Source organism: Hypanus sabinus, chromosome 11, assembly GCF_030144855.1.
Source record: "Hypanus sabinus isolate sHypSab1 chromosome 11, sHypSab1.hap1, whole genome shotgun sequence".
Classification (NCBI taxonomy): Eukaryota; Metazoa; Chordata; class Chondrichthyes; order Myliobatiformes; family Dasyatidae; genus Hypanus; species Hypanus sabinus.
In genome coordinates this window covers 44,470,470-44,495,131 of record NC_082716.1, presented here as the reverse complement: position 1 = coordinate 44,495,131, position 24,662 = coordinate 44,470,470, and the positions used below count along the sequence as shown (strand labels likewise).

The 24,662-nt window shown below is 41.4% G+C and overlaps 1 protein-coding gene across 2 annotated transcripts in view; it reads right to left on the bottom strand.

The window, feature by feature from the left end:
* Window positions 1-13,000: 13,000 nt before the first annotated feature.
* Window positions 13,001-24,662, bottom strand: part of eps15 (epidermal growth factor receptor pathway substrate 15) — a 152,237-nt gene continuing 140,575 nt past the window's right edge. Inside the window, exons 23-25 of one of the 2 annotated variants that reach the window (XM_059984256.1) lie at window positions 19,102-19,264; window positions 18,650-18,747; window positions 13,001-14,663 (exon numbers count right to left, since the gene is read on the bottom strand). In XM_059984256.1, the coding sequence (XP_059840239.1) occupies window positions 14,517-14,663; window positions 18,650-18,747; window positions 19,102-19,264 (408 nt within the window). In that variant the 3' untranslated portion in view covers window positions 13,001-14,516. Of the gene's footprint in view, window positions 14,664-18,649; window positions 18,826-19,101; window positions 19,265-24,662 lie in introns of both variants that reach the window. The other variant, XM_059984255.1, reaches the window with a different exon arrangement.

Genomic DNA, 24,662 nt, shown 5'->3' with positions numbered 1-24,662 from the left:
TCACGGGAATGAACTGGCGTTGTCCTACAGTTTGCAATAATTTCTTTCGCCCTGTGACGTGAGGAACTCCCACTTCATTGCGTATATTGCCACTCCCAGAAAACGCCTTCACGGCAGATTCCATGGTCCTTACCGATCATGGTGGTGGTTTAGTTCCCAGACCGAACATATCGTTAAGTAAAAATCTCAGAGGTTCTGAATAAATGCTTATATTTCAAATGATAAATGTTTTATCGGAAAATGGGCACCTTAATTGTGATTTTCATTCATGAATGAAAATCGCAATTAAAAATGTACGTTTCCCCGAGACTGCACTCAGTAGAGATTTGGAACTCATATTGTCTTTGCTTCCTCGTAACAGACAAACCCTGCTGAGATTAAGGAATGTTTTCCACCAGATAACGGTTAGAAGCTGCAATCACATGAGATGTTGAGGTTAACAACTCAGAGGAAGTACGAGGAAGTGAAGGAGGTGGAAGGCTGCATGTACAGTTAACCGACAGTAGGTGGGTGAAAGTAAATGTGGAGAATGCAGTCTTCCCGTCTGCACGGTGCACGTAATGTTTCAGCAGCAAAGAGCTGAAAACGCACAACAGCATCAGCAGAGCCGCTCTTCACTGGGGGACTGGGGGCCGCGCCACCTCAGCGTGAGGGTGGGAAACCAATCATGCAGGCATCCCGATGTTCAACCGGAAACGTGGACATCTCCTTTCCTTCCACAGATGTTGCTCTCTCCGCTGAACTGCTCCGGCAGATTGCTTCTTCCTTCACATTCCGGCATCCGCAGTCTCTTCCGTCTACAGAGTGATTGTAGTACAGTAGTTTGTTTTGGATTGATGGGACATTGGTTTCATTAAACTCACACAGACACGGACAAGGTAATTCTTTTATGAAAATGATCAACTTTCAGACAGGAATAGAAATGTTTCTCAAAAAGCTGGAAAGCAAACGAAGATCCAGTCGTGTTCATTGTGAAATGCGCTGGTGTTTATTTCAACTGTTGCACCCTGAGAATATTTACCCACTATACCTGAAGAGAACGTCTACAGGACACAATAGTAATGACATTAATCCCACGCTGGAGACTAGACAGAAAAATGCAGATCAGCGCCTTAGTATTGGAGGTGATATTAACCCCCGGTGAAATCTCTCGGAATGGGCGTCACAAGTGAAAAGACAGCTTGTACTTTATTCACCACTGTTACTGTTTGTCCTTGTTCGATCCCAATGCACTGTGTAATAATCAAGACGACGTGCCGTGCAGGTAAACAAGGTGCAAGGTCGCCAAGAGGCAGACTGGGAGGGCAAAAGTCCATTTTATGGTACGAGGGGACCATCTAATAGTCTTATAACAGTGGGATAGAAACAGTCCTTGAACCTGGTAGTACAGGCTTTCAGGCTTTTGTATCTTCTGCACGATGGAATAGCGGAAAATGTCCGGGGTTGTTGGGTTTGATTACACCGGATGCTTTACTGAGGCAGCGAGAAGTATCGATAGAGTTTTTGGAGGGGAAGCTGGACCCTGTCAGTTAATTTGCCTGATTCTTGATGGATGTAAAAAAAAATCTCAAGATATTATTTCAGAAGGAGCTAACATGGCATCGTGGAAAATGTTTATTCTTCAAATGATTTAGACTATCTGACTATTTTCATCCTGCCCTTTATGGGTGCTTGCTGTTCAAAAATTGACCACCACTTTTCCTACACTACATCAGTAACCACACTCCATTGGCTGAAAAGTAATTTGGGATATCATGAAAGGTACCAATGGTTGCAACATTTTATTTTCCCGCAAATGTCATAAGATTATATTTGCTAAAATGCTTTTGGCCATTTTAACCTCTCCTTCTTTCCTCCAATAACTAATACTCCTGGAAGACAGGTTACAATTGAGGCTATTTCGTCATAAGGCACGAAACTGCTGGTATCTCCACCCTTACCCATTGCCTTGTAGATACTTGTCGTTATTTCGACGCCTATCATGGCAGGACTGATTTAATTCCAGCTTCTAGACTAACTGGTTTTGTTAGTTTAAGAATGCTGTTGCACAAGGTAGAAAGTCTATTTATTGTTGATGAATTTTGATTGGGCAATTCATCTGTCAATCGGCCTGGCGACCATATAGACGTAAGTGAGAGAATGGCGGTATTTTTCGGAGTTAAAGAGAATCCCTCTTGTTAATAGGAGAAGCTGCGTGGTTTCTGGCACATTTAGTTCCTCAAACTCTTTACTTGAGCCGCAAATTGGTAACAAGAGCTTGTTAACTGGCCCAGAGTTAATTTTTCAAAAACTTGTCAAGTAGAAAGGGATGGCGACCATATTCATCCACATATAACTATGTAATTTATGAAACGTCAGTCTACAATGAAACAGGCTTTCAGGAAATCCGACTGACACTGATCGCCTCAGTCACCGAATCCTGGTTAGCACGTGACTTTCGGGATGCCCTTCACCAATTAACGAATTGTCTCACTCGTGCGAGTAATTCGTTACGTTTTGTTCTTTGCATCATATATATCTGTCACTAACTAAAGTGTATTCAACTTTTGGCCCCTGTTCCTTTTCGATTAACTCATGCTAGGAGTCGCACACTTGGTTATTTTTCAATCTTGACACAGCAAGGATTGAAAATTTACTAGTCGATGACAGAGGGTGCGGTGCGATGTGGAGCAATAGCTACAAGATTAACGCTGCAGATTAGTGCGCTGCCACTGTCTGGTTTTATATGTGAAATAAATTTTTAAAAGCATTGTGGCGTTAGCTAGATGATGGCCCAGCCCGAAATCGTCATTACTTACAAGAGAAAGCCTGCAGATGCCGGAAATCCAAGTGAAACACACGCAAGATGCTGGAGAAACTCAGCAGGCCAGGCAGCATCTATGGAAAAGAAGTACAGTCGACATCTCCGGAGTCCTGCCGAAGGGTCTCGGCCCGAAACGCGAACAGTACACTTTTCCATAGAGGCTGCCTGGCCTGCCGAACTTCTCCAGCATCTTGTGTGTGTTGCTCATCATTACTTAATCCACTTACTGCACAGATTCTTCACCTTTACCACCAGAAGGAAAGCTGACAGCTAATATTGTATATTGCAGTGACATTTTGCAACAGAAGTTAACTCTTCGTTTGTACAGATCTTTTATTTACATTGTCTTTCAATGGACTAAAATAGTTTTTTGATGCTATACACAGTGCTTTGATTGCAGTTCGCATTTTATTCACTTAAAATTGTGTTAAAACAAAATAAGCAATTTCAGGAAAATAAATATGTAACAGCAAAATAATTCCTTTAAAACAGGCTTCAAGATTGATGAATGGGTTGTCTGGGAGGAAACAGCTGACTTGATCAAATGTATCTGATTACATCAAATGTATTACGCAAGCAGGCGCATTCTGACTTTGCCACAATCGAGAGCAATGCCAAAACAAAACCAAACAAATCATTACTGTATTCAGAATAAACTCTTGTTGGACTTCCAGCTGGGAGCAGGTATTGATTATAACCAATGTTTCAATGACAAACTCTATCTTCATCAAGGATGATGCCTGGGTTTGGTGGTATTTATATCCCCTGAGTCTCTCCATTCTGACTGGTTAGTCCTCATCCAATCAGGTTCCCCTCTCCCCCCCCACCCCCCCATGAGGACTAACCAAACAGGAGGGATGGACTATAGGTGAATAAATACCACCCAACTAGACATGCCTTAGTGAAGGTGGCAAAGATTGTCATTGTAACATCGGTTATAATCAATACCTGTATCCAGATGGAAGCCCAAGAAGAGTTTATTCATCATGTATGCCAGAAGAGCATTAGATCCTTTTTCTACTGTGTTTTGTTATAACACATGACTACAAAGTATAGGCTGAACAAAGAAACTAACCATAAAGAGGTGCCACCATCTCCAGATCACACACTATTCCAGTGTGCAGATATTCATAAGGTGGCTTTGCCTCACATGATAGGACTGTGCTGGTACCTTCAATACACAGAATTCAAATGCAAATGGAAAACAAATGCTGCCCTCATCTAACATACAAAAAAAAACCCAGTACATACATAGTTTCTGGAGTTCACAAAGAGTCCCACATCCACAAAAACAATCTGAGATATTTGCCAAGAGCACTGCATATGCAAGGCTCTTAGCATTGTCAATGATCCCTCCAACAACCTTTGACCCCCCCACCCACCTAACATTAGGTAGTTGATACTGTAGTATTAGGACAAGCACTGTTAGGATTGAAAATAGCCTCTTTCCCCTTCCCTGCCTCCCCCTCGGGCAAGAGGCTACCAAACTCCCTGCCACCAGCCAGTTCTCACCACGTATGAAGCACCAGTAGCATTATACAGTTTACTTTTTAAACTCGAGTCATAAATGCAGCTTATTATCTGTGGTATTGCTGCTTTATGTGTTCTGCATATACCGTGTTATGCACCTTGATCTGGAGGAATGTTGTTTCATTTGTTGGAATATATGGATACACTGAAAGAAAATAACCTCAAACTTGACCAACTATTTAATATCCAGAAAGTAAACAGTATATGGTTCTTAATTTCAAATAGCATAATCTTTGCATAATAATTAACCTGAACATTGTTGGACAGTTTGGAGAACGCAGAAGTTGAGGTGATGCAAGTTGGAGTCCAATTTTGCTTGACCACAGTGATGTGGTAGGAAAGGCAGCAGGCCTTTCTGCAGTGTATCAAAGATATCCTGTCCACAAATTGCCTTGAAAATTGTGACAACCAACAAAGCCTCGCCCCTCAGAGCTGCAAAGGTAACAATAGTTTCTAAAGTGTCACAGAAATTCAAAGACATTGACATTGGAATAAAGAATTGAAAAACATTAACAATGAGCTATTAATGTAGTTATTTACTCTTACTATAGTTTCCCACTTATTCACTCTGAACCAGATAAATAGAAATCTATTCTAAAGATGAGAACTAGAGCCTGTCTTGTGATAACTACACTAGTGACCAAGCAAATTCTTAAACGACTGCAATAAATGAACCTTGTGACTCTTGCTTGGGATTTTGAACAAAGCTGCCATCATCATTAAGTGCCATGTCATAAGGCATGGACAATTGAAATCTTTGACCATGATTGTTCTTGGCAAATTTTTCTAAATAAGTGATTTGCCATTGTCTTATTCTGTACCTCATCAAAAATAATGTACTGAATGCAATGCCCAGCCTGAGATGCAGGATAGCTTTATTTAGTCTCCAAGGATATTCTTGATTTGTCTATTCATTAATTCTCATTCCATTTTTGATCATCTGCTTTAGGACTCTTTCCAAAGATGTCCAATGTAAGCTGTGGCAAAGAATCTTATTTTCTGGCGCAATATAGCCCTCAGCATCTTACAACAAATTCAATAATTTCAGATAAACAGCCTTCCTAGTTTATATCAGAACTGGCTAATTTATAAAGAAAGATTGAGCAGATAGAGGAATAGAGACATACAGCATAAAAACAGGCCCTTTAGGCTCAATTTGTCCATGCCAACTGTATTGCTTAGTGAGCTGGTCCCATCTGCCTACATTTGGCCCATAGCACTCTAAAACTCTCCTATCCATGTACTTATCTCAATAGCTTTTAATGTTGCTAATGTTATATGCCATTAAGATAAGTGCATGGATAGAGGAGCTTCACCTCAACCATTATTTCGGACTGCTCGTTCCAAATAAGCAGCACTTTGCGTGTGGAGAACTCACCTCTGATTTCCCTTTTAAATCTTTTGTCATTGATCCTAAATCTATGCCTTTCTATGGAAAAAGACTGTGATTTCACCATCTGTGCCCCTTATGGCCTTGTATACCTCCATCAGTTCAATCCTCAATATTCTACGTTCCAGGGAAGTAAGTCCTAGTCCACACAACCTCTCAGGCTCCCAGTCTAAGCAACATTCTGATAAATCTATTTTTTCTGTATTCTTTTCAGTGTAATAAAGGATGGCAAAACCAGGCCCGGTAATACGAGACAATGCGTCTGACATTGCTGGTTGGGATTCTGAGGGACTATTGAATTTTGGACGGACAGCTCAGCTTTGTGCAGGGGAAATTGTATCTGACAAAGTTCTTTAAGGAGGTAACCAAAAGGGTAGATGAAAGTGGGGCAGTAGATGTTGTCTCTATGGGCTTTAGCAAAGCCTTGACCAGGTCCCTCATAGCAGACTAGTCTGGAATCACATGAGATCCCAAGGCAAATCAGTTGCTGGATTCATAATTGCCTCAGTAGTAGGAAGGAGAGGGCAATAGTCTAGGGTCGTTTCCAATAACTAAACTACAGTATTCCAAATGCGGCCTCAGCATCATCTTAAACAACTGCAACACTGCTTCCTAACTCCTATGGCAACACGAGTGAATCTACAGATGCTGGAAATAAGTAAAAACACAAAATGCTGGCAGAACTCAGCAGGCCAGACAGCATCTATGGGAGGAGGTAGTGACAATGTTTCGAAACCTCCTGATGAAGGGTTTCAGCCTGAAACGTCGTCACTACCTCCTCCCATAGATGCTGTCTGGCCTGCTGAGTTCTGCCAGCATTTTGTGTTTTTCCTAACTCCTATAGTCAGTGCCCTGACAGATGAGGATTATTCACCACTCTAGCCACCAGTGACACCACTTCCAGTGAACTGTACTCTTGCACTCTTGGGTGCTTGAATTCCATAACAATCCCCGTGACTCTACCATCCGGTGTATGTCCTACCCTGGTTTAAGCCCAAGATGCAATACTTCACATTTACCTGGATTGAAAGCCATTTGCTAGTCCTTAGCCCACATCCCTAGCTTATCAATTTTATGTAATTTTTCATAATCCATAACACTAATTATTTTAGTATCATCCAAAATCTTACCAATGATATCTTGTACAGTCACATCCAAATTGTTTGTATAAATTACAAACAACTAAGGTCCCAGCACCCCATGGTACACGATTAGACATGTGCCTCCAGTTCAAGACACAGCCTTCAACCATCACCCTCTACTTTCTATCACTGAGCCAATTATGAATCCAGTTAGCTATCTCTCCCTGAATCCCAAGTGATCTACCCACCCAAACAATAAACACAAGAAATCCTGCAGATACTAGAAATCCAAAGTAACACACACAAAATGCTAGAGGAACTCAACAGCCAGGCAGCATCTGTGGAAATGAATAAACATAGTATAACTGTCATAGCAAAATGCAGCACAGAAACAGGCCCTTCAGCCCATCCAGACTATGCCAGACCATTTAAACTGCCCACTCCCATTGTCCTGCAGCCAGACCTTAGCCCCTCAATACCCCCACCAACCTATCCAAATCTCTCTCAAACATTCACATTGAGCTTGTATGCCACACATGCACAGGCAGCTTGTTCTACACTCTCACGGCCCTCTGTGTGAAGAGGCTTCCCCCACGTGGTCCCCTTGAACGTTTCACATTTCGCCCTAATTCCATGACCTCCACTTGTAGTCCCACCCAACCTCTGTGGAAAAAGCCTGAGTGCATTTACCCTATCTATGCCCCTCATAAGTTTGTATACCACTATCAAATCTCCCCTCAATCTTCTATGCTCCAAGGAATAAAGTCCTAACCTATTCAATCTTTTTTATATCTTTGGTCCTCCAGACCCAGCAACATCCTTGTAAATTTTCTCTGTACTCTTTCAACCTTATTTACATCTTTCCTGTAGGTAAGTGACCAAAACTACATTCAATACTCCAAATTAGACTTCACCAATGTCTTATATAACTTTAACATAACATCCTATTCCCTGTACTCAATCCTTCAATTTATAAAAGCCAAATGTACCAAAAGCTTTCTCTTTGACCCTACCCACCTGTCCTGCATGTTTCAGTGAATTATGGACCTGTACTCCCAGATCCCTTTGTTCCACCACACACCTCAGTGCCCTACCATTCACTGTGTAAGACCTATCCTAGTTCGTCCAGCTGAAGTGCAACACCTTACACTTGTCTGCATTAAATTACAACTGGCATTTTTCAGCCCATTTTCCCAGCTGGTCCAGATCCTGCTGCAACCCCGATAGTCTTCCTCGCTGTCCTCTACACCCCCAATCTTGAGGTCATCTGCAAATTTGTTGATCCAGTTAACCACAATATCATCCAGATCATTGATAAAAATGACAAACAACAACTGACCCAGCACCCATCCCTGTGGCACTCCACTAGTCATAGGCCTCCAGTCAGAGAGGCAACTATCTACCACCATTCTCCGGCTTCTCCCACAAAGCCAATGTCTAATCCAGTTTACTATCTCATTTTGAATGCTGAGCGACTGATCCTTCATCCTTCTTGACCAGCCTCCCATGCAGTATCTTCTTGAATGTCTTGCTGAAATCCACGAAGACAACACTGTCTTCCTGTCAACAACTTTTCTGGCAACTTCCTCAAAAAAAAACCTCTTAAGATTGTTTAGGCACAACTATCAGGCACAAAGTCATGTTGATTATCCCTAATCAGTCCCTGTCTATCCAAGTACTCATATATATCATGTCCCTTAGAATACCTTTCAATAACTTTCCCACTACTGATGTATGGCTCACTGGCCTATAATCTCCTGATTTATTTTTAGAGCCTTTCTTAAACAGCATAACAGTCAACATTTGGGGCCGAGACCCTTCTCCAGGACTGAAAAGGTAGGGGGTAGACACCAGAATAAAAAGGTAGGAGGTGAGGGGAAGAAAGGGAGTTAGAAGGTATCAGGTGAAGCCTGGTGGGATGGAAAGGTAAGGGCTGGAGAGAAAAGAATCTGATAAGAGAGGAGAGTAGACCACAGGACAAAAGGAAAGAGGAGGAGACCCAGGGAGGGGTGACAGGCAGGTGAAAAGAGTTAAGAAGCTAAAGAGGGGAATAGAAGAGTGGAGGGGGAGTGTATTGCTTTTTACTATTAAGAGAAATTGATTTTCGTACAACCAGGCTGGAAGGTGTTGCTCCTGCACCCTCAGAGTGGACTCATCATGGCACAAGAGGAGGACATTGACCGACATACTGGAACAGGAATGGGAATCAGAATTCAAAGGTTTGGCCACTGGGAAGTTCCATTTTTAGCGGATGGAATGGAGGTGCTTGATGAAGCGGTCACCAATATAGAGGCTGGTGCATCAGGAGCACCAAACACAATAGACAACCCCAACAGCCTCACCTCGGACTCTTTGGGGCCCTGGGGAAATGAGGGAAGAAGTGTATGGGGAATGAATGGGGAAGTGTAGCATTTTGGTTACTTGCATGGGTAAGTGCTGGAAGGGAAATTAGTGGAGAGGGACAAATGGACAAGGGAAGGATGGAGGGAGCAATCCCTACAGAAAGCAGAGAGGGAGGGAAAAAATAATATGTTTGGTGGTAGGAGATGGTGGAAGTTGCAGAGAATGATGTGTTGCATGTAGAGGCTCATGGGGTGGTAGGTAAAGACAAGAGGAACTTGTCACTGATAAGGTGGTGGGAAGATATTTGGGAAATGGAGGAGATACGGGTGAGGGCAGCATCTATGGTAGAGGAAGGAAAACCCTGTTCTTCGGAGGAGGACACCTGTGATATCCTGAACCGGAAGGCTGAATCCTGAGAACAGATGTGGCCGAGACAAAGGATCTGAAAAGAAAGGAATAGCATTTTTAATTGAAACAGGATGGGATGAGATATAGTCAGGATAACTGTTGACAGTTTGTCTTCAGAGATAGAGACAGAGAGATTGAGAAAGGGAGAGAGGTGTCAGAGATGTGAATTTGAAGGCAGGGTGGAAGTTGGAGGCAAAGTTGATTAAGTTGACGAGCTCAGCATGGGTGCATGAAGCAGCACCAAGCAGTCATCAGTCTAATGGAGAAAGAGTTGGGGGCATTATCTGGGTAAGTTTGAATGTGGTTCTACATAGACCTCCCCATCCCCTCGTCCTCTGTTCCCCACTCTAGTCTTCTACCTCTCCTCACCTGCCTGCCCCTCCCCTGGGCTCCTTCCTCCTTCCCACTCTCCTCTCCTATCAGATTCCTTCCTCTCCAGCCCTTTAACCTTTCTTCCCCACCAGGCTTCTCCTGTCACCTGCTAACTAGCCTCCTTACCCACCTTCCACCAAACTTTTTATTCTGGCATCTTCCCCCTTCCTCTCCAATCCTGAAGAAGAGTCTCAGTTCAAACATTGATTTGTTTATCCTCTTCTTGCCTGACCTGCTGAGTTCCTCCAGTATTTTGGGTTTCTCATGCACAAGGTACTCTCTTCTCACTGTTGACATCAGATAGAAAGTACAAGGACTTGCACTACTAGATTCAAGAACAGTTAAGAACCCTCAACCATCAGGCTCTTGAACAAAAGAAGGTAACTACACTCATTCTACTTCTGGTGTTGCTTTAAGGACTCTTTACCTTGTTATTTCATACTTTCATTATTTATTGCTATTTATTTATATTTGCATTTGCAGAGCTTGTTGACCATTGATCCTGTTTACAGTTGCTGTTCTGTAGATTTGCTAAGTATGCCCGCAGAAAAAGAATCTCAGGGCTGTATGTGGTGACATATATGTACTCTGACAAGTTTTACTTTGAACAAGGCTGTGCTGACTGTCTTGAATCACATCTTGCCCCTAGGATTTCCCTCCAGCAATTTACTCACCACTGATGTTGGGCACACAGTCCTGTAGTTTCCTCGCTTGTTTTTTTACTACCCATTTCAAACAATGGTGCAAATCAGTTACTCTCCAATCTCTTTTCCAGCTTCCCACAAGAAGAATGCACCAGGTCATGAGGTATGGCCTTATGTAAAACACAAGATACAAGGCCATAAAATAGAGTAACAAATTCAGGCCATTCAGCCTATCAGGTCTGTTCTATATAAGATTCAGGGGGAAATCAACAGGATGAAAGCCGATACGTTTCCCTTAATAGAGGGTACAAAAATAACTCAGAAGTAGATGGAGATGAGGTATTTCTTCTTTCAGAGGGTCTTGGCATCTAGGAATTTGCTACCCTTTAGAGCTGTGGAAGCAAAGTCATTGAGGTAGAAAGTAATGGAAATTTGAACCATCAAAGACTGTGCAAGTGGTGTTGAGGCCAAGTCTGCATCAGCCATGAGCTTATTGAATGGAGGAGCAGGTTCAAGGGCTTCACCAGACTATTCGTGCTCCTGTTTCTTACATTCTTAAGATGGAAGTAAACTCCAGTAACTACCATTAACTGCATTACTGTACTGACTGCACTTGTCTCCTTTACATAAGATCATATGAAAATTAGAAATTGATAAACAATTCTGCTCAGTCTGCAAGGATAACTGAGATTCTGGTGATGCTCCATTTCAATTCTCACTTCAGATCCATTCTGACCTTCCTTTCCTTGTGCAACATTTGCTGCTTCAGTATATTACAACTTTAAACATTATCCATTGTTTTTTCCACAGACAGCTAATAGCCAAGGGCAACTTTACCAGAGCAAAAGTGAATAGCTACCATGTGGTACGAGAATTCTCAAGTGTAGAACGCATATGGCCCAGCTGCACTATAATCACAGCTCTTAACCTCAGCCTTTCTCTGACTCCCAGCTCCTGGCCACACACCAGACTGTGTTGCACATCTAAAAGGCCATTTAATTTGAGGCAATGCCTGTTTTCATTACCCCACCAAAGGAAACCGTTTCTCTACAACTAAAAATGTTGATCATTTATACATTTACATTAATATATTCATTAAGACTTGTATTTAACCATTTATAATTCATTGCTCTGTGGAGATTGATTTACCCAAAGTAATTCAAGACAAAATTGAATTTTGAAGGCTGTAAAATGCCCAGAGGAAGGATGAGGTGCTGTTCATCAAGATTATTTTGGATCTTGTTAGAAGAATGCAGGCCACAGACAAATGGAGCCAGAATGCCAATGTTCCATCAGTCTTTTTTGTCCTTCCCACCCCACCATCCACAGACCTAAATAATCCCTTCAGCGGTGATTCACTAGACCTAGTGTAGACTAGCATACTCCAGTTGGTATTCACAATGTGGTCTTCCATACAACTCAGAAACCAAATACAGATTGTGAGACTGCTTCCTGAAATTGAAAATAGAGACAGGGAGGGGGAAGACATTTCCTATGAGAAGAGATTAAATAATTTTGGCTAACGTTTAGAAAACAAGGGGTGATCATATTGAAAATACAAATTTCTTTTTAAGGTGGCAAGGTGGGTGCTGTGTTGTTGTTTCCTACTGCTTGGATGTTTGAAAACTAGGGGAGATAATGTCAAAATAAGGGAGTCAACTATTCAGAGATGGAAAAGAAAATTTTCCCTCCATAGCAAAGGGAATCTTTGTAATCCCAGTAAGTTACTGAGTGTAATACTGATGGAGAGTATTTTTCTTTGAGGTATGATGGAAGCAGAGGGAGTAGAACAGTTAAGTTGCATAAAGGTAAAAGATCACCCATAATCTTACTGAATGGCTGAACAAAGCTGAGGGGATGAGTGACCTACTCCTACTTTAATTTCTTCTGCAAAATCAGAAAATGTTGGAAATGCTCAGGAGGTCTGGCAGCTTCTATGGATGAAAAACAAAACAAAAAGGAATGAGCAGGGAAAACAAGTTAGTTTGCAGTGGCAGAGATGATGGGGAGGGATGACCACATCAAACACAATGTCTTTGGTGGGACTATATGGGATACCTAATGTTTTGAGTGTTTCAAGCTTTTTCTGTTTTGTTTTCCATATTGCCAGCATCTGTGGATGTTATTTTTAAATTTTTGGTGCTTTTGTTGATTTGATGGCTATAAAGTTCTAAGATAAAGTTGCAAGGTGCTCTCCAGTATGCAGCATTAACCACCAGAAACAAGCAAACATATAAACAGTGAACAAAAATATGATCACAATGGCAAAATACTAATAAAATACAGATGAATTTATAAAATAGGGAACCAAATTAAGGGGAACAATTAGAAGCCAAAAACCAAGAAAGTAGTATTTTAAAAAAAAGGATGTCAAAGCAAATAAAAGAAAATGTTTGAAATGAAAAGATGCAATTAGAGAAAAATAGGCTAAAATACTGAATAACTGTTTAATTGAGGTAGAGGGTATAAAAATTTGCAATGGGATATTTACAAAGATAGCAGGTACAATAGGGTTATAATGTCAAAACTGTTAATCAATAAACTTGAAAGTATCATTAGATATCAAAACCCAGGACACCAGCTGTTGGTGCTAAAATAGACGATCTTTCACTAAAGAAAGTGAAAGGTCAAATAGACAGCACTTATAAAAATAGGGAGTTAGTTGTCTGTTAAAGGAAGAACAATAACTATTGATAAAACGTCCTTAATAAAGAATGGGATAAGCATGATTTCAGTGGTTGACCTCATGAAATTAATTTGAGACTTGAAAATACAAACTCCTTCAGATGTATTTCTATTACATGGGAAATTATATTTGCAAGTTCAACAAAAAAGTGAACAGGTAGCAAACAAGACTATGACATGAGAAAATGCCTTCATATTCTTCAGAATAATGATAAAAATGAAAATAAGCTGCACAAATATGGAAGAAGAAACAAACTGAGATCATAGAAAAGTGAGAGTGCAAAAGAGGTGGCATAATATGCTATATTAAAAAAATTGACCCTGCAAAATGAAATAGTTGAACACCTTCAATGCAAAAAATATTGCAAGTTAGCACAAGGGAATATGTAATATGGGGAGATGTAGTATAGGCCACAAAGTACAAGGAATAGGGCTGAAAAGTGTATGAACAAAAGTTATTTCAAACAAAGACTTCTGTCAGATGGACAAAAAAGGGAAACCAACTTGTGGATTTCTTGACTAACCGTGTTTGAGAACCTGCACCATTGAGGCAGACCAGTTGAATGAATTCAAGATACCGTATTGCAATGGATTCAACAGAATAAATTTATATAAGCTTACAATTTATTTTTTTTTATTTATTCATCCAGTCAGCATGAACATAAAAGGAATGTCACTTAAAATTTATAAATGGATAAGTTTAAAAAAATAAAGCCAGTAAAAAGTTCAGCAGTGCATGTTTAACTTACAGCAGCAGTTTCAGCAGGTAACCTGAAACATATGCTCTATACAGTTATATATTGCCCGCAACTGGTGGTTACAGAAACAGTTAATGTGCTACACTCAAAGTTTATGATTATTTAACTCTACTTTGTAACTAAGTAGGTGTAATATATACAGCTGTTCAATGACATATTCAATTGAACAATATTATTTAAACAAGAAGCTGCTGAGATGAGAGGCTCCATTACCCAATAAAGCAAAATAGTATTATTAGAATTGAATTGACTGCACTTAACAGATTTGCTTCAGTACTTAGTTTGTATTTTGCTTTTGTTTAATATACAGGATAAAGAATATTTAATAGTTCTGAATTAATAGGTTTCATCACACTGATCTCTCATTAACAAACAATTTCATGTCAAGAAGTCAGAGTCTTCAGTATTTTCAAATTTATTTTAGGTAGCTTTTATGGAAAACATTAGTAAGAACAGTATTGGTTAGTGAGTTAAGATGACCAATAATAGTGAGGGAGCACGTCATGCTTCAGATATTTCAGATTTACTAAGTGCTATAGCCAGTTCCAAGTCCTCTTGTTCTTGTTGGTTTAATCTCGCTAGTCGCTCCTCCTCTGCTCGCTCACTTTCCCTCTTGGCCCATTCTATCTGGTCTTCTTCACTGGGATACTGAAACATTAAGAACAGAGCTGAACAGGAAACTACAAACTGTTCTTATAGAAAACAGAAAAAAAATTGTCAATATAGTTTGTACTTACAGCAGGAACAATATCAATATGTTAATAACATTCTTTGGTTGCCTTTAGGGAATTTGAATATCAATTCAATTTACCTCTTAAAAATAGATATTACCGTAAATTCCGGACTACAGAGCACACCTGATTAAAAGACGCACGCTCTAATTTTAGAAAGAAAATCAATTTTGTACTTGTACAGGCCGCACCGGATTTTAAGTCGCAGGTGTCCCACGTTGTAATATGAGATATTTACACAGAAAGATATTACACGTGAAGATTTTTTAACTTTTAATTAAATCCGTATGGTAACATAAACAAATACATATTGCAAATGCTTTTTTTCGAACAGTGCCTGTAACACAGCTACTTTTAAATATACATACGTATCGGTAACACACAAATTACGTTGCATATACTTTTTTACTGAACAGTGCACGAACAACATTCCAATATCTCCTAACGACTGTTTAAAAAATACTGCAGCCTACCAGGAAAAGTTATTGATCACCTTCTTCATCTTCCTCCTGCGCACTAAAACCATCAAAGTCCTCTTCTTCAGTGTCCGAATTGAACAACCTCAGGATCTCGTCACTCACTTCAGTCTCTTCGTTGTCGCTCTCACTTGAGCACACGCGGTCCTCTTCATCACGCAGCAGTCCAGCCTTTTGAAACCCGTTGGTGATAGTGGATGTTGTGACATGGCTCCACGCATTTAGGATCCACTGGCAGACTTGAGTTAAAGATGCTCTTCGCATGCGTCCCGTTTTGGTAAAGGATTTCTCGCCGCTCGTCATCCAAGACTCCCACTCAACGCGCAGCGCCGTTTTTTTCTGTGAAAAAATCCCCCTGGTCGCTTGGCGTAGCACTCTCTCAGCCAATCCTTCATTAGACTCTCCATCATCCAATCTTTCTTATTGACTTTCACCATGATTTCTTTTGAGAATTTTTCCTTTGGCATTGTCAGCCGCTTAAAAATCACCATCGGTGGAAGCTTTAGTCTGGATGCTGTGCAGCTCAGAACACAAGTAAAATGCGTTCTCTCATGGCCACTTGTTTTCAGTGTGATGGACGAGTCACCTTTTTTATTAACAGTCCGAGTGAAAGGCAGGTCAAACGTCAAAGGTACTTCATCCATATTTATGATATCATCTGGCCCGATGGAATTCTCCGCTATCTTTGTTTGAGTGAATGTGCAGAAGTTAGCAAGTTTTTCCTCGTGGTCGGGAGGGAGCTACTGACACAGAGTCGTGCGTACCCTGACAGACAGGCCTTTTCGTCTCATAAATCTAAAACACCACGATGGCCCACCTCTAAAATCTTCGATTTTCATTTTGGTGGCGATTGCTTTAGCCTTCAGTCTGATCTGCAGGTGGAAACACCGCAGCCGCCTGCTCTCTGTGTGTTAACCCAGTCTTCAAGAAAGTTTTCAAGTTCGGGCCATCTGCTATGATTACCTCTGAAAGCTTTTGTCGTCTTTTTGCATTGACTCAGTTCTTCACGCTGGCGTCTCCACCGTCTCACCATCGATTCATTTATGCCAAGGTTATGTGCAGCAGCTCGATTTCCTTCTTCAACCGCCAGATTGATTGCCTTTAACTTAAAAGCTGCATCATATGCTTTTCTTCGAGTGTTTTCCATGTTGATGAGGGTGAGTACAAATGACTGATTTACAATAATTTAATTGTGAAAGTGCACTTGATTTATCGTACAATTTCATTGGACCTCTGTGAACTACTCATCAATTTTATTGGTCTACTGTTACGAGGCAAAATGTTTTTGGTGGCATGAAAAAAAAATATGCATTAGCCGCACCGTAGTATAGGCCGCAGTGTTGAAAGCGTGGGATAAAAGTAGCGGCTTATAGTCCGGAATTTACGGTATTTACTGGTAACAAATACATTCTGCAGACACCATCTTGAGGCTAATATACAAGAACCAGTCACCTTTCTCTATTTAGTTGATGGTTTTTTAAGATTGAATGGCTACTGGAGTTGACAGCTTTTCAAAATTACGAATTCAAATACTTCTGGAATTACTTAGTGGTTAAATATTCAGCAACAGGGAACAAGACCTAACTAGTCTCATCTCACCTCTTCCAAAGATGTCAGTATTTTCTTTAGTATTTTCCTTAAAAATAGGAAAATACTCAATGAAAAGTCCTCCCTTTAGAGCCACTGACAATTTTTTGCCAATTTCATTGGGAGTTATAATGAAATATACAACCTTTCTTGATTTTCCCTGCAGCCTACCCCAAAATTTCTCCTTTACTCCAGGATAGTCCTTTGAAAATACATTTCATGGGTTCAAAAGAAAGATTTTCAAATGTGGCCTGAGCTGATCAGCTCTCCAGTTTGCACTTTACTCTGTCCACCAGGCTTCTGAACAACTTTTGTTCTCTGGCAGTACTGACAAGATAAATAATGTACACTTTGACTGCTATGGATAATAATTCATGTTGTGACACTAAATTTAGATTCAAAAACTATTGCAGAACTGCATGCTGCCATATATGCAAAACAAAATATATTAACAACCCAGATCAACACGAACAAACAAGCTGGATGAACTCAGCAGGTCGGGTAGCATCCGTTGAAATGAGCAGTCAATGTTTCGGGCCGAGACCCTTCCCCAGGACTGAAGAAGGAGGGGGAAGGGTGGAAGGTGCCAGGTGAAAAACCAATCAGAGGAAAGATCAAGGGGCAGGGGAGGGGAAGCAGGGAGGGGATAGGCTGGAGAGGTGAAGAAGGAATGTAAGGGGAAAGCACTATGGGTAGTAGAAGGCAGAATCATGAGAGAAGTGATAGGCAGCTGGAAGAGGAGGCAGAGTAAAAGTGTGATGGGGCAAGGGAGAGGGAGGGAATTATCGGAAGTTGGAGAATTCAATGTTCATACCAAGGAGCTGGAGACTACCCAGACGGTATATGAGGTGTTGCTCCTCCAACCTGAGTTTGGCCTCATTGTGGCAGTAGAGGAGGCCATGTATGGACATATCCGAATGGGAATGTGAAGCAGAGTTGAAGTGGGTGGCAACTGGGAGGTCCTGTCTGTTGTGGCGGACGGAGCGGAGGTGCTGGACGAAGCGGTCCCTCAATCTGTGTCGGGTCTTGCTGATGTAGAGGAGGCCACCATTCAGGGCACCAAACAGTCCTTCCAGGTGAGGCAACACTTCACTTGCAAGTCTGTTAGGGTAATCTATTGCATCCAGTGCTTCTGGTGTGACCTCCTCTACATCGGCGAGACCCGACGCAGATTGGGGGACCGCTTCGTCGAGCACCTACGCTCCGTCCGCCACAACAGACAGGATCAACTCTGTCAACTTCAACTCTGCTTCACATTCCCAATCGGTTATGTCCATACATGGCCTCCTCTACTGCCACAATGAGGCCAAACTCATGTTGGAGGAGCAACACCTCATATACTGTCTGGGTAGTCTCCAGCCCCTTGGTATGAACATCAAATTCTCCAACTTCCGGTAATTCCTTCCCTCTCCCTTCCCCCATCCCACTTTCACTCTGTCTCTTCTTCTAGCTGCCTATCACCTCTCTCATGATTCTGCCTTCTACTACTACCCATAGTGCTTTCCCCTTAGGTTCCTTCTTCTCTCCTGCCTATCCCCTCCCTGCTTCCCCTCCCCTACCCCTTGATCTTTCCTCTGATTGGTTTTTCACCTGGCACCTTTCACCCTCCCCCTTCTTTATAGGGCCCCTGCCCCCTCCTTCTTCAGTCCTGGGGAAGGGTCTCGGCCCGAAACGTTGACTGCTCATTTCAACGGATGCTGCCCGACCTGCTGAGTTCATCCAGCTTGTTTGTACATGTTGATTTGACCACAACATCTGCAGTGTACTTTGTGTTAACAATCCATATGTTTTTTTTTTGTCCACGTTAAGGAAATTAACAACTCAAACAAACCATACTTACAGTGTTGAAGTTTGCAAAATTTGGATTGTCTCCAACAACTTTACTTGGAGAGGTAGGAGCAAATGGATCAAGCTGTTTCTCTTTATGGAATGAATCACCTGAGTTAAATGGATGGAAAGGATCATTTGACTTGAAGGAGTCGGATGATTCTGACTTTACAAGGGACAGTCTTTTACCTACATTTAAAACACAAATATTAAACATTTTTCCTATTAGAATTTTCAATATCTTAAGTTGAAATGGTTAACTTACAAACAAGATCAAATTCAAACCTAAATTTGAATTAAAACTTCCTTTGGTCATAATGAGATCCTTCTTCAATGTAAATTAAAGGAATTTAATGAGCAATGAGCAAAGGATGTCTGATTAACTCTTATGTTCATAATGAAAGGAAGAAAAAGTAGTCCTTGAAAAAAAACTGTACTACTTTTGAAGCACTTGCATTCACGTACCAGGTGGTGGAGGAGGGGGTCTTGTTGGTGTACCGACTTTTGGCGGTAATGCTGGAGGAAGTTCTTCATTTTTTGAGGGATCATCTGTGAATATATTTTTTCCAATGGCTTCCTTTTCAGAATCTGCTCCCGGAGCAGAAATGAAAGGATCTGCATGATTGGACTAAAGGCAGAAATACAAATTGAAAATAGAAGGAAAAAAAGTGAACAGTGATGCAAAAATTATGTCTAAACAAGCTTTGGATGTAATGTACCAGAAAACTCAATGACCAAAGAATTTGATGATCACAACATACCTTCATGCTACCATGCAAAAAAATGTTCATCTGTAATTGATGCTAACTACTTGAAGCAAGACTTTTAACTACTGGTCAGAGGCGGTGTATGTCAACCTTTCATTTACATCAACCCAACTCCCTTATACTGCTTTTTTAATTGCCACAGACAGGAAAATGCATCTAATGAACTTTACATTCTTTGGAAAGCTTTGAAGCTTGTCACTTTCCTTCTCCTGACTGAGTTTTAAAATTCATTCTATGATTATGGGTTTGTAGCATATCTGTAGCTTAGCACTTATCTGAAATAGGGCAATGTTATGATAGTCAAGGGGGTAGATTGGGAAAATCAGATTGGTGCTGGGTCCCAAAAGGGAATTTGTAGGATGCCTACAAGATGGTTTTTTAGAGCAGCTTGTGGTTGAGTTCACTAGGGGAGAGGCAATTCTGGATTGGGGGTTGCATAATGAACCAGATTTGATTAGGTAAAGAAACCCTGGGGAGACAGTGATCATAATTTGATAGAATTCACCCTGCAGTTTGAGAGGGAAAGATAACATTAGGCGTATCAGCCTTACAGTGGAGCAAAGGGGATTACAGAGGCACGAGAGAAGAGCAGGCCAAAATTGATCGGAAGGGAACACTAGAAAGGAACATGATAGAGTGGCAATGGCTGGAGTTTCTGGGGTAATTTGTGAGACACAGGATAGATACACGCCAAAGATGTAGTATTCTAAAGGGAGGATGAGGCAACCATAGCTTACAAAGAAAGTCAAAGAAAGCATAAAAACAAGAGGGGGCAATAGGACAGAAAAGATGAAATATGAAAGTAAGCTAGCCACAAATATCAAAGTTGATACATAGTATACAAGAAGGTGAGAGTGCGTATTGGACCGCTGGAAAATGACTCTGGAGAGGTAGTAATGGGGTACAAAGAAATGGCAAATGAACTGAAGTATTTTGCATCAGTCTTCACTGTGGAAGGCACCAGCAGTATGCCAGAATTTCAAGAATGTCAGGGGGCAGAAGTCAGTGCAGTTGCTATTACTAAGGAGAAGGTGCTTGGGAAACTTAAAGGTCTGAAGGTAGATAAACTTCGACCAAATGGACTACACCCCAGGGTTCTGCAACAGGTAGCTGAAGAGATTTTGGCAGCATTTGTAACGATCTTTCAAGAGTCACCAGATTCTGGAATGATTCGAAGGACTGGAAGATCACAAATGTCACTTTACTCCAAGAAGAGAGGGTGGCAGAAGAAAGGAAATAATAGGCTAGTTAGCCTGACTTCAGTGGTTCGGAAAGTTGAGTCCATTATTAAGGATAAGGTTTCAGGATACTTGAAGTCACATGATAAAGTAGGACAAAGTCAGCATGGTTTCCTTAAGGGGAAATTGCCTCACAAATCTGTTGGAATTCTTTGAGGAAATAACAGGCAGAATAGACAAATGAAGAGTTAGTGAATGTCATTTAAGTCATTCTGCAGATTCCCTGCTTTCTGAACACCACCTACCCTTCCTCATGTCTTTGTATCGTCTGCAAACTCAGCTACAAAGCCAACAATTCCGTCATCCAAATAATTGAAGTGGTCCTCATATCATCCCCTGCGGAACACCATTTGTCACTGGCAGCTAACCAGAATAAGCCCCTTTTTTTCAACTCTTTGTTTCCTGCCAATCAGTAAATTTTCTATCCATGTTAGCAACTTTCCTGTAATACCATCGGCTCTTATCTTGTTAAGCAGTCTCATGTGCGGCACCTTATAAAAGTAAATGATATTCACTGACTCCTTTGTCTATCCTGCCTGTTACTTCAAAGAATTCCAAAAGACTTGTCCGGCAAGGTTTCCTCTTCACTTTAAACTTCCTAATCAAATATGATTAATTACACAACACCCAAATTACCCAATTCCAAATCACCTTTCTCCTAGTGGTTCAACCACAAGCTGCTCTAAAAGCCATCTTGTGGGCATTTTACAAATTCCCTCTCTTGGGTTTCACACCAGAGTGATCTTCCCAATCTACCTACGCATCGAAGTTCCACATGACAATTTCAACATTATCCTTATTATATGCTTTTTCTATTTCTTATTGAAATTTATATCCTGTGTGCTGTTGGGAGGCCTGTATATAATTCTCAACAGAATCTTTTTGCCCTTCTAGTGTCTTAACTCTACCCACAAGGACTCTACATCTTCTAATCTTGTGTCACCTCTAAGGAATTAGTTTTTTTTTACCATCTGAGCTACCTTACACACTCTGCCACCTGCCTTTCCTTTCAATACAAGGTTTACCCTCAGATGTTAGGCTCCCAACTATCTTTTATCAGCCACATCTCAGCCCATAATGTCTTACCTGCCGATCTCTAACTGCGCTACAAGAACAGTTACCTTATTCTGTATACTTCGTACATTCAAATATAATCCTTTATTCATCAACCTTTTTGATTTTGTCCCCATATTACACTTCAACTCATCCCACTAGTTTCGCCCTATCACTCTGGTTCCCATTCCCCTGCCAAATGAGTTTAAACCCTCCCCAACAACTCTAGCAAACCTGCTCGCAAGGATTTTGGTCCTACTCAGGTTCAGGTGTAATCTGTCCCGTGTACAGGTAATACCTTCTCCCGAAGAGATCCCAATGATACAGAATTCTGAAATCCTGCCCCTTGCACCACTTCCTCAGCCACGCATACATCAGTACCTTCATCGTATTCCTGCCTTGGCTAGCACGTGGCACCAGGAGTAATTCAGAGTCTAAGACTTTGGAGCATTCAAGTTGAAGTGAACGGACATCATGGATGTCTAAAGTGTCTTTCCCCTTCTACGCGAATGCTTTGACATGTACGGTATCAAGCATATTGCATACAGAAAGGTTGATGTTGTGTTCTTGGATTTTCAGAAGGCCTTTGACAAGGTACCACACATGAAGCTGCGAGCTACAAGCCCATGGTATTTCAGACTCTAGCATGGATAAAGCAGTGGCTGATTGGCAGGAGACAAAGACTGGGAATACAGGGAGCCTCTTCTGGCTAGCTGCTGATGAATAGTGGTGTTAGACAGGGGTCTGTGTTGGGACCGTTACTTTTTACGATATATGTCAATGATTTGGATGATTGAATTGATGGCTTTATTGCAAAGTTTGCAGACAATATGAAGATAGATAGAGGGGTCACACCCTTCGGTAGAAGAAGCGAAAGGGTTGTCAGTGTTTTTAGATGGAGAGAAACTACAAAAAAACTGAGGTACAAAGGGAGTTGGGAGCCCTTGTGCAGGATTCCCTAAAGGTTAATTTGTAGGTTGAGTTTGTGGTGAGGAGGGCAAATGCAATGTTCACATTCATTTCAAGAGGACTAGAAGATAAAAGCAAGGATGTAATATTGAGACTTTATAAAGCACTGGTGAAGCCTCACTTGGAGTATTGTGAGCAGGGTTGTGCCCTTTATCTTAGAAAAGATATGCCGAAAAAGGAGAGGATTCAAAGGAGGTTCACAAAAATGATTCCAGAAATGAATGGCTTGACATTTGAAGTGTGTTTGATGGCTTTGGGTCTGTATTGACTGGAATTCAGAAGACTGAGGGGTACCCTCATTGAAACCTATCGAATGATGAAAGGCCTTAATAGAGTGGGTATGGAGAGGATGCTTCCTACTGTGGGAAAGTCCAATACCAGAGTACACAACCTCAAAATAGAGGGGCGCGCTTTTAGAATGGAGATGAGGAGGAATTTCTTTAGACAGAGAGTGGTGAATCTGTGGAATTCTTTGGCAAATGAAGCTGTGGAGGCCAAGTCTTTACGTATATTTAAGGCTGAGGTTCATAGATTCTTAATTGGTCTGGGCATAAAGGGATACGGGGTGAATGCAGGGAATTAGGACTGAGAGGAAAATTGGATCAGCCATGATGGAATGGCAGAGCAGACGCCATGGGCCAGATGGCCTAATTCTGCTCCTATATCTTATTGTCTTCATAATGGTCTTAATGTGATTCCCATTACTCTACTGTACTACTGATACATCAGACTTTAACTACTTCTTCTCAAAGTTCAGGGCAAATTTGATCATGTTATGATCACTTTCCCCTAAGGGATCTTTTACCTTAAGCTCTCTGAATCAATTCTGGTTCATTGCACAACACCCAGTACAGAATAGCTGATCCTCTGAAAAACCATCTTATAGGCACTCTAGAAATTCCCCAACCTGATCTTCTTGTGTATTGAAGTCCCTCCATTACTACTGTAACACTGCCCTTTTGGCATGAATTTTCTATCTCCTATTGTAATTTGTAGGCCATATTCTTACTACTGTTTGAGGGTCTGTATGCAACTCCCATCAGGATCTTTCTACCCTTGCAGTTCCTTGGCTCTATCCACAATGATTCCACACCTTCCACCCCTATGTCACCTCTTACTAACCATTTTTTACCAGCAGAGCCACATCCTGCCTGTCCATTCAATGCAATGTGTATCCTTAGACACTAAGCTCCCAGCTGTAATCTTCTTACAGCCGTGATTCAGTGATGCCTACAACATCATACCTGTCAATCTGCAACTGTGCTGCAAGTTCATCCACCTTATTCCGTGTACTGTGGGCATTCAAATATAACACCTTCAGTTCTGTTCATCCTTTTTGATTCTGTCCACCTTTTGTGTTGCAACTCATCCTGTTGACGGCAATTTTGCCCTATCAACAGTCTTCTCCTCATTACACATTGCCTCTGTTTGTAAATTAGTAACCTCATCTTAGCACAATGTTCAACCTTTTGATTCCTAACTTGGTCTGCGATCTTACCAAGATCTGCCTCCACAACCTCTCCACAAACTGTTCTGGCACTCTGGTTCCAAGGAGAGAGAGGGAAATGGGAATGGGGAATGGTGAAGGGGGGGGGGGGGGGGCAATTACCAGAAGTTCGAGAGTACCCACAGTATTGGTGGCCATGGATTGCTGTGTTGAGGCCACACTCAAGTTGGGAGAACAACACCTTGTATTCCAGCTGGGTTGCCTCCAACCTGATGGCACGAACACTGATTTAGTCGAACTTCCGGTAATTGCTCCTCTGCCTCTCCTCCACCATTCCCCATTCCCCTATTCCCATTTCCCTCTCTCACTTTATCTCCTTACCTGCCCATCACTTCCCTCTGGTGCTCCTCCCCCTTCCCTTTCTTCCATGGCTTTCCATCCTCTCCTATCAGATTCCACCTTCTCTAGCCCTTTATCTCTTTCACAAATTGACTTCCCAGCTCTTTATTTCCCCTTCCCCTCTCCCGGTTTCACTGATCACCTAGCATTTCT